The 17,863-nt window shown below is 43.7% G+C and overlaps 1 protein-coding gene across 1 annotated transcript in view; it reads left to right on the top strand.

Annotated features, from left to right (window-relative positions):
• Nucleotides 1-17,863, top strand: part of CFAP52 (cilia and flagella associated protein 52) — a 76,709-nt gene that overhangs the window by 50,627 nt on the left and 8,219 nt on the right. Inside the window, exons 7-10 of the mRNA XM_069200324.1 lie at nucleotides 2,448-2,548; nucleotides 8,937-9,107; nucleotides 9,844-9,992; nucleotides 12,948-13,093. Of these exons, the coding sequence (XP_069056425.1) occupies nucleotides 2,448-2,548; nucleotides 8,937-9,107; nucleotides 9,844-9,992; nucleotides 12,948-13,093 (567 nt within the window). The remainder of the gene's footprint in view (nucleotides 1-2,447; nucleotides 2,549-8,936; nucleotides 9,108-9,843; nucleotides 9,993-12,947; nucleotides 13,094-17,863) is intronic.

The raw sequence follows: 17,863 nt of genomic DNA on the forward strand, positions 1-17,863 counted from the left end.
GAAGATTATTATTGCTCTTGATTCCAGAGGTTGTTTCTAGACATTCTTCGGGTGTGAGGGCTATTCAAGAGCATCCTTTCTAGGATGGGCCTCCTTACAAGGGCATAGGGCAAGACCCTTGACCACAGCTATACATTATTTAGCATGATCACCTGGTGTTTCAGTACTTTCAAAACGTAATCCTTATTGCCTTGTATAACTGCACAGGCATGCTACACAAAATAGGTTATCCATCCTCATGCGCATGACATTCCCTCAGTTGGAAGACCTTCTGTGATTGTGTGTAAAAACTGTTTGACGTCAAAAACTAAATAGAAGGGCTCAGAATAGTGGAAGATTTAGGAAAAAGTGGTCCTGTGCATGTACTCCCATATGTATTGAAAAACTATGAATGCACAGTTTCAAAAAGAGCAAGCAGATGATGTTTTCACCTTAGTCCAGGGGAAAACAAGTTATGGTTCCTGTGAGTAACCTTAGTCAAGAACAAGCGTCCTCACTCACAAATAGGTGACATGCTTCCTCATCAGGCTCTGCTCCTCGTCAGACCGGCACTACAATGTCTGACGGGCTCCTCATGGGGGCTCTTTACCGGAGATCTTTTATAGAAAGATGCCGTAAGTGAATGCAATAATGTGGGACTGGTGTGAGAACTGTTAAAATTGGCTAGAAGGACCATGTAGTGAAATGTTTAATGAGGATATGGGCCTCTGTCAAGATTAAAATCAAAAGGGGGGAAGAAAGAATAATGTCAGTCTTACCCTATTCAAAAAATTGAGTCAAATATCAAAGAGCCCTAAATTCTAGGGATCAACCATGTGTAAGGCAGGGTTGGATATCCCTACACTGCCTAAATGGAAAAAGGTCAACATGTTTCTCTCTAAAAACGTCTAAAGAGATCTAGGTGCAATTCTTCAGGGCCTAAGTTTAATCATACCTAATCCTCACAGCTGTAATCAGTATATGTTTGTGAAAACAGGAACTCTCCTAAAATTCCAGGATGGGCCCCAACGGAAATAGCGGAGAGCCTACTTGATCACGTCAATACAATCATAAGTGAATTTAACAGTAGATCATGGCTGCCGTCCGGACCTTCCCCGCTCCGCATATCCAGAACACAGTTTCATTGGTTTAGCATCTTTGAAATAATCTGTAGCTTCATGGATAGTATTCTGCACTGGCACCTTTTATGAATAAGTTAGCAATATCTTTTCCGGAAGTAATATGTCTCTTTCTCATTAAGAGTCAGAACAACCTCTGTGACCTTTTGAGAAGGGCCCTGTCTGTGAGTGTTATAAAGTGCCCCCTGAAGATCACCTTAATGAGTCAAGCCTCTCTGTGCAACTTGTTCAGATTCAGATCTCTCGTAATGTAAAAGTGCGGCATGGGGAAATCTCTGAGAAATGTATCATGTGTGGGTTTCAAATATCACTACAGTTGTGGACTGGGAAAGATGAAAGATATTGCTAAGTAGATGATCAGCTGTTGAGTTACTGAGTTTGCTGAAGAGATCTACAGGGCTTGTGTGATGGAGATGTCTGAGATAGACTGCCTTGGTAAATGAAGATCTGAGGAGATGGACTGAGCAGGTGGTGCAGATGTCTCAAAAGGGACATATGTTCTGCATGAAGATAATTTTTACACATTAGAGAAGCAACACACAAAATCAGAGTAACAAATGATCAAATACACAATGTTGTACAAAAATTCTTGAATCCTTTTATTATTATTCACACATAAAAAGAAGCACAGCAAACGTGTTTCATGCGAAATCCCAGAAGATATACAGGATGTTTGTGTGAGAGAGATCTTTGTGGAGACGTGCAGGATGTGGGTTACAGATGAAATCTTGGAATAGAGGCATAGTGTGTGGTCAAGGGATACATGGAGAGATCTATTGTTTTTTGGCGGTAGAGGAGATCTCTGAAGAGATTTACATTTTGTGGATTATGAAGAGCTCAGAAGATTACAGGATATTACAGCAAAGCAAAGCTGCTGTTTGTGGTGATGGAGCGGTTCAATGAGATGTACAGGATGTGTAAGATGCATGAGAAGCCACTGTTTGTGGTGATACAGCAGCTCAATGAGATGTACAGAATATGTGAGATGGATGTAAAGCCACTGTTTCAGGTAATGGAGCATTTCAGTGAGTTGTACAAGGTCTGTAGGATGGAAGGGAAGTGTAATTGTTTGTGGTGATTGTGAGAGCAAGTGGATATTCAAGATGTTGGTGATGCATGCGTTCTCAAGAAATGCATACTGATAATAGGTGGATGGGGGAGTGAAATGAAAACTCAGATGAAACATGGTGTAAGCTGGAAAGAAATGTTGTCTTCAAGATCCCAGCACCACCAATCTGAATGATAAAGAGAAAGAAAAGGTGTGACATCATGGAACAAGCCATTTTAAGATCCTGTATGAATTTTGGGTTCTCTCTGCTTCTTTCATAGGGGATCACAGCTTTGGTTTTGCTGAAGACAGGAGATTTTATCATCGGTTCTGGAGATGGGAAGCTGTCACTCTGTAAGGGTCCAAACTACAAAGCCATCAAGTGAGTTCTACATTTCTTGTGGCCATAGTGTGCTGGCTATAGTTGCTGGTGTCCAGGGCACAAGATGATGACTGTTCACAAGTACATTGCAATGATTCTTATAGCAGTTTTGAGTCAATTCACAAGACTCCAGTGTGCAGTAGTACCAGGATGACAATTTTTTCCTTCTCTACAAAGCCATATTTGAACGTGTACTAACTGAGGTGACCTCTCAATTGCTATGTTGATAGTTTTCTCTGTGAATGAGCTGCTTATAAAAGTATATAAAGGATTTCAGCTCATTCGTGCACAGGTGGGAAAGCTGTGTTATGCTGCTACTGTTTGGCATTTTTCTGAAACAGTGTCTTGAACTAAACATTTAGTACACCTAAGGTTCTTCAACTGTTAACTACATTCCCCAGTCCACCCATGTTTTGCCGGCCAGAGATGCAGTTATATCCATGGTTGTCTACCACTAGTAGGTCTCTTCCATGTTCCTTCTTCATCCTCTCCACTCCCGCCCCCTTATTATTCCATTTTACTGTAGTGGCTTCATCCCTAATGCAAGTCATGTTGTTATAGGCCCTTTTCTCAGTTTCATCATCTTTATTGCTAGATGTGCATCATGCTGCTCCAGACTTGCCTTAGGTTGTGGTAAGCAGTCGGCCTTCATTTTAGGTCTCACCTAGAGTCCATGAACTGTGCTCTGAGATGTATTGTTTACTATTTAGTGAACTTACAGCCCTCCCCAAGCATACCATTGGTTGTTTTTGTTGTTACTTTTATTTGCAATATTTTGATTGCTTCACTCCCGTAGGCCTCCTTCCTTTCATGTGTTAGCTCCTCTTTTGAGCATGGGCCAGGTACATGTGTGCTTCCTCGTCTTTGTTCTTCCTTGTCTTTTGGCAAAGCACCATTTTTTTTTATATAAGTGTTTCAGTATTATTCCTGGACATGCAATATGGTTTCTTACTTTTAACACTGGCCTATGGCTTCTTATTTATGTTGGTTTCACCCTTTCTGCCATCTCTATTGATGCTTTATTAATATTGAGACACCACTCGGGCACATTAAATTATAGTCTGTAATTACAAAACAAGGGTGAGAAATGATTTCAAAGGATGTGTTTTTATTTTGAAGATTGCTCTTAAAAGAAAAGCTTTTATTTTGAAGAATGCTTTCCAAAAATGCACTGTTATTTTACATTGGGTTTTCTTTAAAGTTAATCAATTCACAACACTGCATGTATTTGCACACCTCCATGCTTTAGTTACTTACACCCACAACTTTACTACTCTACTCCATTCTACTCAATGCTATGCCACTCCACGCCACAGTACATAACTCCACGCCACTCTGTCTTTCCACGTCACTCCGCTCTGTCAATGTATGCCACTCCACTCCACTGTATGCCACTCCACTCTGTCACTCTACACCACTTTACTCCACTCTGTGCCACTCCATTCCACTCTACACAACTTCTTTCCACTATATGCCACTCTACTTTACACCACTCCACTCTGTGCCACTCCACAGTACTTCACACCCCTCAACACAATGCAACTATATGCCACTTTCATCTGCACCCCTCTACTGTACACCGCAACACTTTGACACTGCACTCTATAACACACCACTCCACACCACTCTACGTCACTCCGAATCACTGTATGTCACTACACTGTATGCTACTCTATACCACTCTACACTACTTCATACTACCCTATGGCACTCTATACCACTCAAGTCTGTGCCTCTCTACTCAACACCATTCCACTCCACGTCACTGTATTCCACTCAACACCATTCCATTCCACTCTATGCCACTCCATGCTACTCTACTCACTTCAACTCTGGCACTCTACTCTGTGCCACTCTGCACCACTCTATGCCACTCTACACCACTCTATGCTACTCTACTCCACTTTACTCTATGCCACTACACTCTACACACTCTACTTGATGCTTCTCTATGTCACTCCACTCCATTCTATGCTACTCCACTCCACCCCTTTCCTCTCTGCGCCACTCCACTCTATACTCTAACCTACTCTACTCTACAGCACACGACTCTATGGCACTCCACTCTACACATTCCATTCCACTCTACTCTATGCCAGTGTACTCCATTCCAGTTCACTGCATTGCACTCTACATTTCTCCACTGAATGGAACTCCATTCTATGCCACTTCACTCTACGCCATTCTACTCTACATCATGCCCCTTTACTCTGCGTCACTCCACTCCATGCCAGTCCGCTCTACTCTACTCCACTATACTCATCACCACTCTACGCCACTCCTTCTCTTCGCCACTCTATGCTTCTCCATTTCACTCAATGCCACTCCATTCAAATCTAAGCTTCTCCACACCACTCTACTCCATGCCACCCTGCACCAATCTGCTCTACACCTCTCTACTCTACACTGTGCCACTCTACTCTTTGCCACTCTACTTTCACTCTATGCCATTCTGTGCCATTCTACTCTATTCCACTCCACGCCTCGCCATTCTACACCACTCTTCTCTATTCCACTCTACTCTACATCACTCTATTCCACTTCAGCCCACTCGATGTCACTCTATTCCACTCCACTCAACATACTCTACTCTGTGCCACTCTACTCTGTGCCACTCTACTCTGCGCCACTCTACTCTGCGCCACTCTACTCTGCGCCACTCTACTCTGCGCCACTCTACTCTGCGCCACTCTACTCTGTGCCACTCTACTCTGTGCCACTCTACTCTGTGCCACTCTACTCTACGCCACTCTACTCTACGCCACTCTACTCTACGCCACTCCAATCTAGGCCACTCTAAGCACTTCAATCTATGCCACTCTACCCCACTCCACTTTATGCCACTTCACGCTACTCTATACCACTCACCTCCAAGCCACTCTACTCTATACCCATTTCACGCCACATACTGTAATCTATGCCACTCTACAGCACTCCACAATACCCACGCCACGCTACACCACTCCATTCCACTCTATGCCACTCTGCTCTACCCCACTGTACTGTACTTTACGCCACTCCACACCACTCTACGCCACTCCACCCCACTCTGTGCCACTCTACCCTGTCCCACTCTACTCTGTCCACTCTACGCCATTCCACTTTATAGGACTCCAATCTGCGCAATGCTGCTCTACTTTACATCACACCACTCTTCACCACTCTAGGCCACTCAACTCTACACACCTCCAGTGTACTCTATTCTATGCCACTCTACTCTATGCCACTCTACTCTATGCCACTCTACTCTATGCCACTTCACTCTACGCCACTCCACTCCACTCCGTGCCACAATAGTTCACTCCGTACCACTCTGCTCCATTTCAATCTGTCATTCTACTCCACACTCCTCTACGCCACACCATTAACTTTTTTGCGATGGTGACCAACAGTTATGTTGCTGTCAAACACGGCTAAAAGACATGGGCAAAGCCAATAGCTCTTTGCCAATGCTTGTTCTACATGTGTCATTTTTAGTAGGCCGCAAGCTATTCTTACATCCTGTGGCTCTGTCCATCATTCCTTGCGTGCTACTGTAGTTGTGTCTTGGTGGGAGCCGGTGAATCTGCTTAGCCTATCTTCTCATCTATGAACTGCGGCATAAATTTGCTTCTTATCACTATCTCATTTTGGTGAGTTTGTCTCTCCCACTGGAAAAACAATGAGTGGCTAGAGTAACTGGACACTTTCTGCTTGTATAGGGAGACTAAGTTCATTTTTGCAAGATGATCAGGCCAAGACTTGGTAAAAGACTGTCAAGTGGTCCCCACAGATGGAATCTGTGTCTTTCTTGCTGCCTCTGTAATTGTCTATTTTTTGTTTATAATACTCAGTGGTGGCTCCCACTGAATGGGGTGGCGGGGAAGGACAGACAAGATGGGGCAGGGGAGGGGAGTTAAAAAATGTTTTTCATTTTTTTTAAAACCCACTTACCTTCTCCTTTGGTCCCCGCCCTGGCAGCACATAGGGTCCCAGCCAATCATGACTCTGCTGTTACCAGCATGACAGCAGCGTCGTGATTAGTCTGATTGGCTTGCTTCTGCTCTCAGATTGGGAATGGGAGCCTGTTCATGTTCCCCACTCGGCTGAGCAATACTGCCGTGTAGAGAACATGCTAAGTGCACATGTCTGTTTGGCCGGCCCAACATGGCTGGCCAAAAGATATGCGCACTTTATAGTGCACTTACCCCTCCTCCAGCCCTCGTCCGGCCCCCTCCAGCCCTGACCCGCCCCCTTAATCCCAGGAAAAAAATAATCATTTTATTATTATCATCATTTACTTTTCCCTTTTGCTAAAATGAAGTGCAGCAATGCTCCTCTGCCTTAGCGGAGGAGCCGATGCTGATAATAATGTACTCTTGTGAGTACATTTGGCGGTTTAGTGCCTGCAACATGAAAGTCTGTGGTCTACGAGTTCTATCCAGCGTGGTAGGAGTAGCTTCGAAAGGATGAGGACTCTAAATAATCTCTGGATACTTCTTGGATCAGTACATCATTTCTACAGGATCGCTTTTCTAAATCTTCTGTGTGGCTTTTGAGATCTCCATTTTTGCTCTCTTGGTGTTAAGACTTCCTGTCTCATGCATTCCATTTCTCCGGGCCTGAAAGAGAATACGCACTCTCCCAGTTTGTTTAGGTCTCTCCTCACTCATTTTATTTTGGGGTTGCATCCCCTCTCTCAAAAAGGCAAAGCCATCTCTTTACCCCGAGAGGAGGTCTTCCAGAAATGTTTTAGCGAGGGGGCCTTCAGGAACAGCTCCTTATCGATTGAGGGATGTGTGGTGTTCCTCTTGTGCTGCTGGCAAACCCATACTTACGTACATCTGGCCCTATGAGTGCAAGTGGAAATGCCATTGGGGAGCTAAACAATAGCTGCTTGAAAATATAAATAAATAATGTTCTATTCGAAAGACAACACTCTGGACTGTTTAACCGTTATTACGTATTCCTCTGGCAGCTCATAAATTGGTAAAGTAGACATTACAGGAAATACAGCACATTTTTACTATTTCATGAATTAATCTATGAACGCGGTGCACAGTGCAACTTTTAAAACTCACATTTCAGTGCACTCAGAATCAGACCCAGTATTATTTTTGTGGCATACTTTCATAATTTTAACTTTCAGTGCACAGACAAATTTAAAATACGCAGTGTTTGACACAGAATGTAAATCTGATCATGTCAACTTTAAAATGCTTAATTGTCAAAAATACAGCACACTTTCTTCTGACTCTTGCATGTTAACAGCACCTAATTCTATTAATTGTTTTCATTCTGTATTTTGTGCTCGCAACAGGACTCTCTCCATATAAAGAAAGATTAGATTTATTGCACAAATGATATAGCAAGATGGTGTGAGATCTGTAGGAGAAGTGCAGTGAAGGACAGTGCACTGATATAAATCTAAGCAGCCTGCAAGAGAGAATGAGAGAGGGATTCAAAAGTGTGGTTCCAGAACTAGGGCCTATAAGTTAAAAACACTTTCCACCCTTGTGTTGGTTAATGCTGAAATATATTAAGGTAATCCTTTCGGAGACAATGCCCTTTTTTAGGTCGAGCATAGCAGCGCACATTCGCTGCTTTTCCGACCTGTTGTTATCTATTTGGGCTTTTATCCAAGCCCACCTGAGGCCCTTCACTATTGCTCATTCATGGGCTTGCCCTTCATAAATCCTTTGTTATCATTGGTGAATTCTTTACGTTTCTTCCTCCTTGGGGCGGTTTGGTTACTGCCTTGGACATGGACCCTTTTACATGGCTAATTGCACTTTTGCCGATACGTTTGCCTGCAAGAGAACTACTTTTTTCCTTTTGTGTGTCTCCTTCACGCTCATTGCGACCGTGGCGCTTTGAATCGGCTCACTTATGTGAAACTGTATTACTTTTCATTTTCAATTTATGTGGCAAGAAAAGTCTGACTAGTTTACAATAGCTCTAACTCGAGCAAATGCGAGAGCCATAGCAATTGCAAATGCTTGTTTATCTTGGAGGAATGAAGGGGGGTAGGGAGACTGCATATTAAAAATTGAAATGAGAAACAGGTAGAAAGGTGGTTCTAGGCAGGTTATAGAAAAAAAGGAAACAAAATAATGAGAGATGATAGTGAATAACAATTGGCAATTAGAGGGAGAAAAAGGGAAAACTAGGGAACTTCATGGGCCTGTGTGGACGTTTGTACAGGCTGGTTATCCTTCATAGGTTCACCATTTCCTAAATCGTTCCCAATAATTATTTAAATGATTGTTTTCTGTCAGTGAGGAGCCCTGGCAGTTAAGCATTATTCTGCAGATGAGTCTCAAAAGGATACTTGTTCTGGAGAAGCGTTTTTGTAGATAAATACATGTGTCATTTATACGGTAAATAAAGCGTATTTCTTCGTGTCCAGGTCAGTAAAGTTGCAAGGTTCTGTGAATTCCATCAGCCTGCGAGGCCAGGGCCACCAGTTCTTCGTGGGAACGGGGGAGACGCACATCTACCGCTTCAACTACCCGGAGTTCAAGGAGGAGCTTATCACTACCTGTCACAACGAAGCCGTGAATGACATCATCTTCCCCTTGTGAGTACAGCATGGGTTCATGTGCGGTCATCTGCGGCGGAGACACCCTCGACATACGAAAGGACTGTACCTGGTCCTATTACCTCTCAAGGCCTAAGGGTGAACTTGTATGAAAGCCTCCTGCATATGCATATCTTAAGGGGAAGAGGGACTCCAAGTAATTTTCATGGAATGACCGTGGGCTGGTGCATTTTTGGTGCATTGTGGTGTCACCAAAATACAAACTATGTATAGCAAGAAGCGTTTAAGATACGTGTACTGTGTAATGTGCACATGCCACCCTCATGCTACATACCGTAGCTCATGTGAATTATGCCATTGCTAATGACTTGCGGCTCGTATACAAAAAGTCCATTAACTAAAAACATATCTGAAAGTTGCAAGCGCGAAGCATGCTGGGAGACGTGCACACCCTTTGTCACTCTTGGCGTGCCAGTGACCATGGCTGCATTGGGACCATCGGTTTCAGGCCGTGCTTTACTAGACGCTTTACCAATGGGTCCATTTGATGCCATCTTTCGATGGAGCTGTGGAAAGGAATATTTGAAACAGTAGAGCTTACCTGCACCAACTGAACAAGTGAAGGAGGCAGGAAAAATAATGTTCAGCTTCTTTCTATCTATCAGTTCTCTATGGGTGATACACTTTTTCCACTTAACCATATTCATGTTCTTTTTCCTGTGCTGCTCCTGGTGCTGTCCCTACATTATAACTTTCCATTTCTTTTCTTTCCTAGCGGGACGTCGGAGCTATTTGCCACTTGTTCCAAGAGTGATATTCGTGTCTGGCACAACCCAAGCAACAAAGAGCTGTTGCGTATTACAGTGCCTAACATGATCTGCCATGCCATAGAGTTCATGAGAGATGGCAAGAGCATCGTATCAGGTAAGGGTGCCTTATGACCTTCCTTACCCCATAGAGTCCATTACAGATAGCGAGAACATATAATATAAAGTGGGGTATCACTGTGAACTGTCCCACCATCAAGCTCATGATCAACCACGGCATGAGGATTGATTCAGGTGAGGTATGACGTCATTAGGCTTCAGATCATAGAAAGATAAAGAGGTGGCAAGAGCATCATTTCAGGCCTGAAGTGACTTACCTGACCTCCCTTGTTGTTAATGAACGATAACTGTGTCATTTCACGTGAGAAGTCACCATAGCTTGCCAAGGTTGTTAGGTCTTTGCGAGATGAAAAGTGATTTGTTTCGGATGAGGAATGAACGCAGCTTTCACCACACCATATAGTTCATAGGAGATGGTCATTCTTCATTTATAGTGGCACTCTTTCCATTTATTATTGTATTGTATTGTAATAGTATTTATATAGCGCTTATTACCCCTGATGAAGCATCGAAGCACTTTTTGGGGAGTAGCATGCTACTCCGGAACCCAACAAGAATTAGTGATGGATTAGTATAGGAAAATACGAGTATGGTTTTAGTATTATTATGAGTTAATTTGAGCTGCGGATATGAGAGTTTGTTAGATTGACTGGAGTAATGGAGGGGTGGAGGAGGAAAGAATCCAGAAGTGTTAATTGTGAGTATATAGTAATAGGATTTAGGCCTGGGATTAGTAAAGGAGGATGGAGGAGGGGCGAGTCTGTGAAAGGGTTTAGGGAGATCATAGTAGCAAGGTAAGATAAATGAGGGTGAATTTAGTAGGGTTGTTTGGGAGGTCATGGTAGTAAAGTGAGGTTTGGTGAGTTAGATGAGGAAGCGGAGGGAAGAGCTTAGGCAGAGTTATTTAGGAGATGAAAGTAGTAGAATGGCTTTGGGATGAGTCAGAGTGGGAATGGAGGATAGATTGATAGAGACATGATATATGGTGATGGGTAGATAAGGGTGATATAAGATGAGAGCAGGGATTCATAGCCATCTAGTATAACAACCCACCCAGGAGCCATGCAATGACCCACGAACATGCCAAACACGGAACAACATACTCACACACATATATATATATATATATATATATATATATATATATATACACACATACACACATGAATACACACAGTTATGCACCCATATATGTACATACATATACATATTTAAAACCATGAGTAAATATACTTAGTTAAACAGGTTTAAAGAGTGTGTGTGTAGTTTATTGTTATGACATAGTAGTGATGAGTTACGAGATATGGTTAGGGTTTGGCTCATTAACCACCTAAGAGTACCATAGAGTTTATGAGAAAGTTCAATTTCAGATGAGAAAGCAACTTCACCTGCCTGCCCCATTGAGTATTTTAGAGATTGCATGTTTTAGAGATTGCGAGAGTGTGATTTCAGGTGAAGCATATCGGACACTTGCCCACAGCATAAATCTCATGAGTAATGGGGTGAGAGCCCTGAGAAGCTTTCCGTAATCGGCAGGGTTGGCTTGCTCCCAGCAAGTAATTGGAGCGGTTTCCTGCCTGCCAAATCAGTTCAAGGCAATCTTGCACAGAGTCAAAAGTGACTTCAAAACGTGACCCTTCCGACTCCCAGAGACATCTTGAGGATTTTCGGGGCCTGTGGTCCAACTTATTTTGGGGGCCCTGGTTCGGAAAATCTTTGAATTTATGATCCAGTTTCAGCTTCTTCATGCACTCTTTGGCCAGGTCACGACAGCGCACAGGCACACTCCTCTAAATTCTGAAGTGTTATTTCTAATATTCAGGGATAGGACATGTGATTTCATTATTGTAACACAGCAGCAGCTCACTAAAATTACTTCAAATAATCGTACATCCTCCCATTTTTCATAGGCGAGGTCCTACTTTGATGTAAAAGAAGCTTTGTTTATGGATGTTGCATCAAACATAAACACAACATTTCACTGCAAAATGTCTGTATAGACGCCCCACATCACTCACATTAAAAATCAATTAAAGGGAAACAGTATTTAGAACATCTGTTAAAGAATTATTCAAGGCCATCAAAGCAAGACTCTCTGCAAAACAGAGCTGGCTCCATCAGGGGGCCCTCTGAAAGGCTGGAGCCTCAGGCCGGAGCTTACTTTCCTGATACCTTAAGACGTCTCTGCCTTCTCCGTGGAAGCGGAGTGACACAAGACTCATCTAGTGGTGCGGGGGATTCACTATTAGATCAGAAGTATGCTTCAACATAGTTAAGAAACAATAACAAGACTCAGACAATCCTGTTCGAAGATTAAACGATGGTGTCGTAACCAATGTAAATAATAATCCTAATACTTTCCAAGTACTGGCAAAGCCTTACTCCAGGTTTTAAAATGCTCTTTCATGGTCCATTCTTCCGTATGCTACTGTCTTGACACTCAAGACAGCGCCAAAGATTGGGCTCTTGATGTCCCACCTTGAGCTTGATTTCAGACTTTTCTCCTGATGCTGTCTAGTTCATCTCCCGCTTTTGTTTATGTACAATCTGTACACTGTGCTGCACTGCCTTTGTTGTTATGTGTGCACTGTGCAAATAGATCTATACATAAAAACCGTATCGACTGAAATTGCCCCAAGTGGCACGTCTGTTGTAGGGCGGTCATGGCCTGCTCCGCACCATAAACTTCATGGGAGACTAGATGAGTGACATTGAGTGCGACTGTTACTTTTAATTTGCCCGGCACCACAGATTTCATGAGGGTTGGCAAGAGTGTAATTTAAGATGGAAAGTTGCCAAGACTTGCCAACGCCACCAAGTTTGTGAGAGATAGTAAGGCCGTCACTCCAGCAAAGGCAGGACTATGGTGTAGCTGTCCCACCATCACGAGTCATTTTCCCTCCCTTATTTTCATGTTGTTGTCAAACGAGAAATGCGTGCACATTATTAATTCCACATGGTTAAAAAAATGATCCTTTCCTTGTTCTCTCAGCCTGGAATGATGGAAGAATCCGTGCGTTCACACCAGAGACCGGGCGCCTGATGTACACGATTGAAAATGCACATAGCATGGGCGTCACAGCAATTGCTACCACCAGTGACTGCAAGCGGATTATCAGTGGAGGCGGAGAGGGACAGGTGTGTGTGACTATGTATACAGCAATTATATTAACTGTGTCCTATATATTGTTGCTTATATGGTCTGTATATTCCTAATGCGCCCACTTCAGAGGCAGGTGTGGGCAAAATTTCATATTATTCCATGTGTAAGATGCATAATACTTACTGGAATTATGATTGTTATAATCGTCCTCGTGGGTGGTCGTTTGCATGAAAATTGTACACAAAGTTTGCCATGCTGTATTTAAGTCAAGCATGATACTGGCTCAGTGTATTCTCCATATTGTTTCTAAAGACTTGTGGTTAGACATTTTGTGCTTGACCAAGTTCCCCGCGAGTGAAAATTACACAATCAGCTTAAGAAAAACAAAAATTGTGCAAAACCCTCTTACCCAATAATCAGGTTTAATCAGGATTTTGCATGTGTAAAAACAATAAATAAATAAGCAAGCCCTACTCCAGGGATAATTGGCTCCATCAACCTATTGTGGATTTAAATTTTTCATCAATACAAAAGTCACTCCTTAATGAATAGAACACAGGCTGTCATCCTAGCACCTTGCTCCTCTGACGCCCACAAACTCATCTACGGAATGCCTCAAGGCTAATTGCTGAGCCCCACCCTCTTTAACGCATACATGATCTCTCTGGCCAACATCATCTGCACACAAGACATCAACATCCTCTCCTCCATCAACAACATGCACCTCATACTCATTCTAGAACAAGACCTCAAAACAAGAAGCAAGTTCAGTGCCTGCATGACCAAAGTTGCTACCTGGATGAAAGCCAAATGTCTCAAGCTAAACACCGAAAAGACAGCAGTAGTGATCTTCGGCCAGAACACCTCACCATAGGACTCTAACTGTTGGCCAGCCAAATTTGGGCCCACACCCAGGTACCACGCCAGGAACTGTGGAATAAACATCAATAGCAAATGGGACTTGACAGCAAAGGTCAGCACTGTCAATGCATCCTTCTTCTAGACTCTGAAGATCCGGAGGAAGATCTTCAAATTGTTCCCAAGCAATACTAGAAAAACGGTCACTCAGGAATAATCACCAGCAAGTTTGGCTATGAGAACATCCTCTACGTCAGGATCACCAAGCAACTCACTAGAAGACTACAAACCATTCAGAACTCAGGAACCAAACTCATCCTCAGCCTCCCACATCTACACAGGCACATTCGCACTCACACACACTGCCAGCAACACTAATACCACTCAAACAATCACATCATGCTTCTGCCACACACAGCAAGGTTTACATTGATTGTCACCACACTAGCAGCGAACATATCCACCCACATGTGCCCTCCTAGATGGCTCACCCATATGCAGCTATCCCCACACCCTCAACCTTAAGCATACATACTACCCACAAATAAGCTCTGGTTTCCACTAATATGCTAAACACGTATGCTACCTGTTGAGGTACAGAAAGGTCACTTGCATGGCTAGGGAGAGCATGCACTCCTGCCCTAGGTTTCATATAGCAAGTTTCTAATTGCGTTTTGATTTCTGATTAGTTGAGAAACGGAATGCAATTAAGATCTGCTTTTGTGGCCCTTCGGGCACAACGTTCTGTACTGAGTGTGACTACCATGAGCTCATTGCGCTGTGAAAGACAGACAGTGGTGGCAGAAATAGTTTGTAATGGCAGGACAGGCCTTTTTACCTGCCGATCAGAGTTGCCAACTGGCCTCTCTTGCTTTTAGGTTAGTCTTTCAGTCCCCAGGAGCTTCACCCCACCCATGTTCATTTCCATTCCCTGAGCATGAGTAGTACCCAAGATGGATGATGGAGAGAGACTGCCAGGCAGCAATGGTAATTGCCGGACTTCTCCAGACAAGTCCTGAGAGTATTTGTAGTGGACTACACTCTACGGTGTGGAGGGTAGGTGACCAAGGATTCATTCGAAGTTCCCCTCTGCTCCCTTCCTGCTCCGTTTATTAGTTGAAGTTTTACCCAGTTGAGGTGTCCCCTGACAGTGAGCTTTAAGCTCTCCACCTTCGTTCCAAAGACTGTGTCGTACCCAATCTAGGAAAAACACACAAAAGTTAGAAACATCCTGAACCTGGTCTCAGAGCTGGGCTTGTGGAATATTAAAAGACTGTCTGCAAACTTTGTACATATGTAGAATAGAAACCACCAGTCAGCGTACCAAAACGTCTCATTAGCCAGTGTACAAGGTCAAGCAGCACTGAAGACTTAGAAACTCTTCTGTCCTCCAAGGTTGAGGTCACTGACTTTGCCAGGTTTGGGAACAGGAACCTGGAAGTTCTGCCACCTGCCAGAAGAAGAGCTGCCCTGAGACTACTTTAAGGGAAGGAGCTCAGTGACTGCTGAGGAGGTGTGCTGGGGAATGGCTGCTGAAGGTGCCCTTGTGCAAAGAAGAGGCTGCCCACAAGTGGAGAACTGGGAGCAGCTAGGGCAGGAACAAGTAAAAGCAGCCTTTTGCACCCCAGCGAAGGATCTACACTACCAGGCTGCGTAGTGAGGCCATTTGGCACGTCTACTGCATGTCAAAAAGCAGTAGTGCCTGTGACATCTTGAAGCTCAAGAATAACTGCAAATGCATTGTATTATTTCCTCAGAAGAATTTGACACACTTGTGATGCTGCAGCACCATATAAAAGTTGCAGCTGCTTTAGCCCTCATTATCGCAAAAAGTAGAAGCACCTTTGGAATTTCTGCATTATTATACCCTGATCGAAACCACATTTGGCAGTTACCTACACCTCATCTGTGATCACCACGCTATCTCACTGTGGGCTCTTTGTTTGAGTGGTGGGTTTTTGTTTGGACCCAAGGAAGAACTCGAGAGAAGATCCACCTGACCCCATCAGAGCAAGGCCTTTCCTCTACTCATGCAGATTTGCCTTTACCCCAAACAGCACACTCCTGCACATAACAAGAGAAGGCTAGAGACAGTAGAAGCATCAGTACAGCTGCAGCAGAATCAGCACAGTCTCTCTTGGATGGGCCTTGTGGGACTACACATTGCTTGAAGTGGTGCAGCACCAGCCCCAGCTGGCAGAAGTGGACCCTCTCTGCCGACGAATAAACAAAAGGTGCCGTGGAAGGGTGAAATATTCTGGAAAAAACATAGTTTTGAACAAACCACTCTTTAGTGGAAACAGGAAACCCAGAGTGGTGTAACAAGATTATTTCCAACTAATTTTCCCCAAGGAGCAATGTGTCTTAACTTGCCCTAACATTATGTGCATAATATTTTACCAGTGGGAATTGCCTAGCCTTGGTCAATACTAGCTGGTGCCCTTGCACAGTCTTTACTCCCTTTGTAACTGTGTCCCATATTGTTTGTTGAAAGTAAAGTAGTTTGTGATGGATGTTTCTAACTAAAGATTCCTCACCTTGTGAGTGCTCCAAGGTGTCAGACTGGATCTGTAAACTTGCTATAGCTCCAGTGCACCAGTAGTCTTCAACATCGAACTCTGAATTGACTCTGCACTTCCTCTGAATATGATGACACAGAAACACATGTAGGTGGCGCTTTCAACTTTGTGGGTGTAGTTAACTAATTCTGAAATTCAAAAAATGTGCAGTGTGTTAGGAATATGGCTCAAGCTTTGCCACAAATGTTCCAAAGAGATATCAGTCATGGACCTGCGCAATGTCTGTCTTTCATGTCTCAGCACTAAGCATGTTTTAGAGTTATGCAACAGATGCTACCTGTTGCAGCCAAAGACCATTAGGGAGTGACAGGCCAAGCTTGGTCACAGAACACAAGAAGAGAGGCTGCTCTCGCTTGAAGTCTTGAGGTCATTTGTGATCCGAGTCTCAGTCTCCAAAATGAATTTGAGGGATAAGTAATGATGGAATTCTAAGAAGTCCAAAAGGGGTTTGTCTCCTACCTGCCATTCCCGCTCCAGAAAAAGGTTGCGCAGTAGCTGTTCCAAAGGCTCAACTCTGCCTGCTTCATCAGACTTGGATCCGAGTTCAGTGTTGGAGCTGCTGCACCCAGAGTTTTCCAGGACCTTGTCACCGCTGTAGCAAATCGAGGCCTTCAGGGAGGCAGTTCCAGTTCCCTCTGGCATGCCTTTGGGCCCCAAGGATGTGTTGGGAGCTTTAGGTGGGGTTGCACCAGTGGGAGTATATTCAATAACACACCACTGAAGGTAATATTTGCTTTTTTAGTAGAAACTGGAACATACTGGATTTTAATACACTTTTGAAGGTTTGGTGACCATTGTTGTCAAAGTAGTACAAATGCAGCCGCCATCCTCTGAGCACTTTTCTGTGATGTATGATCCCGCGATGGCCCACTTGGGCCATGGTAGGCCATCTAATATTCCCCTGTGGCCATTCACAAGATCCCTGGACTACCGGGACCTACTTCCACTCCAAGTTTGAGAGCATAGCTCACTTTTTATGGCATCTGCTCACTGTTCACCGTTCATGCATATTGTTATGCAGTGGCCACATGTTCCCAGTTGAAGTCATAGGAGGGTCTCAGGTAAACGGTACTAACATGATGCTGCCACCCTTCACTCAGAGAAGGATGGAGCCTCGTTTTCTGAAAGCTCAGGGATCAGGATTGTGGCAACAAAGATGTAGTTGCATGCAGATCTCTCCAGAATTAATATCTTCCCATAAAGCACTTCACTAAACACTCCTTTTCTTGGTTTTACATTGAGATGGTCTGAGAAGGGGGCCTAAAGGAGTCACAGTCCCTCTTATTAAAAGATCGGTCCAAATCTTGACCATATTTAGGGGCTCATTTAAGAGCCCCTAGCACCATCCTAATGACACATTAGTGTAAT

The sequence above is a fragment of the Pleurodeles waltl genome, chromosome 7 (assembly GCF_031143425.1).
Source record: "Pleurodeles waltl isolate 20211129_DDA chromosome 7, aPleWal1.hap1.20221129, whole genome shotgun sequence".
NCBI classification, from domain to species: Eukaryota; Metazoa; Chordata; class Amphibia; order Caudata; family Salamandridae; genus Pleurodeles; species Pleurodeles waltl.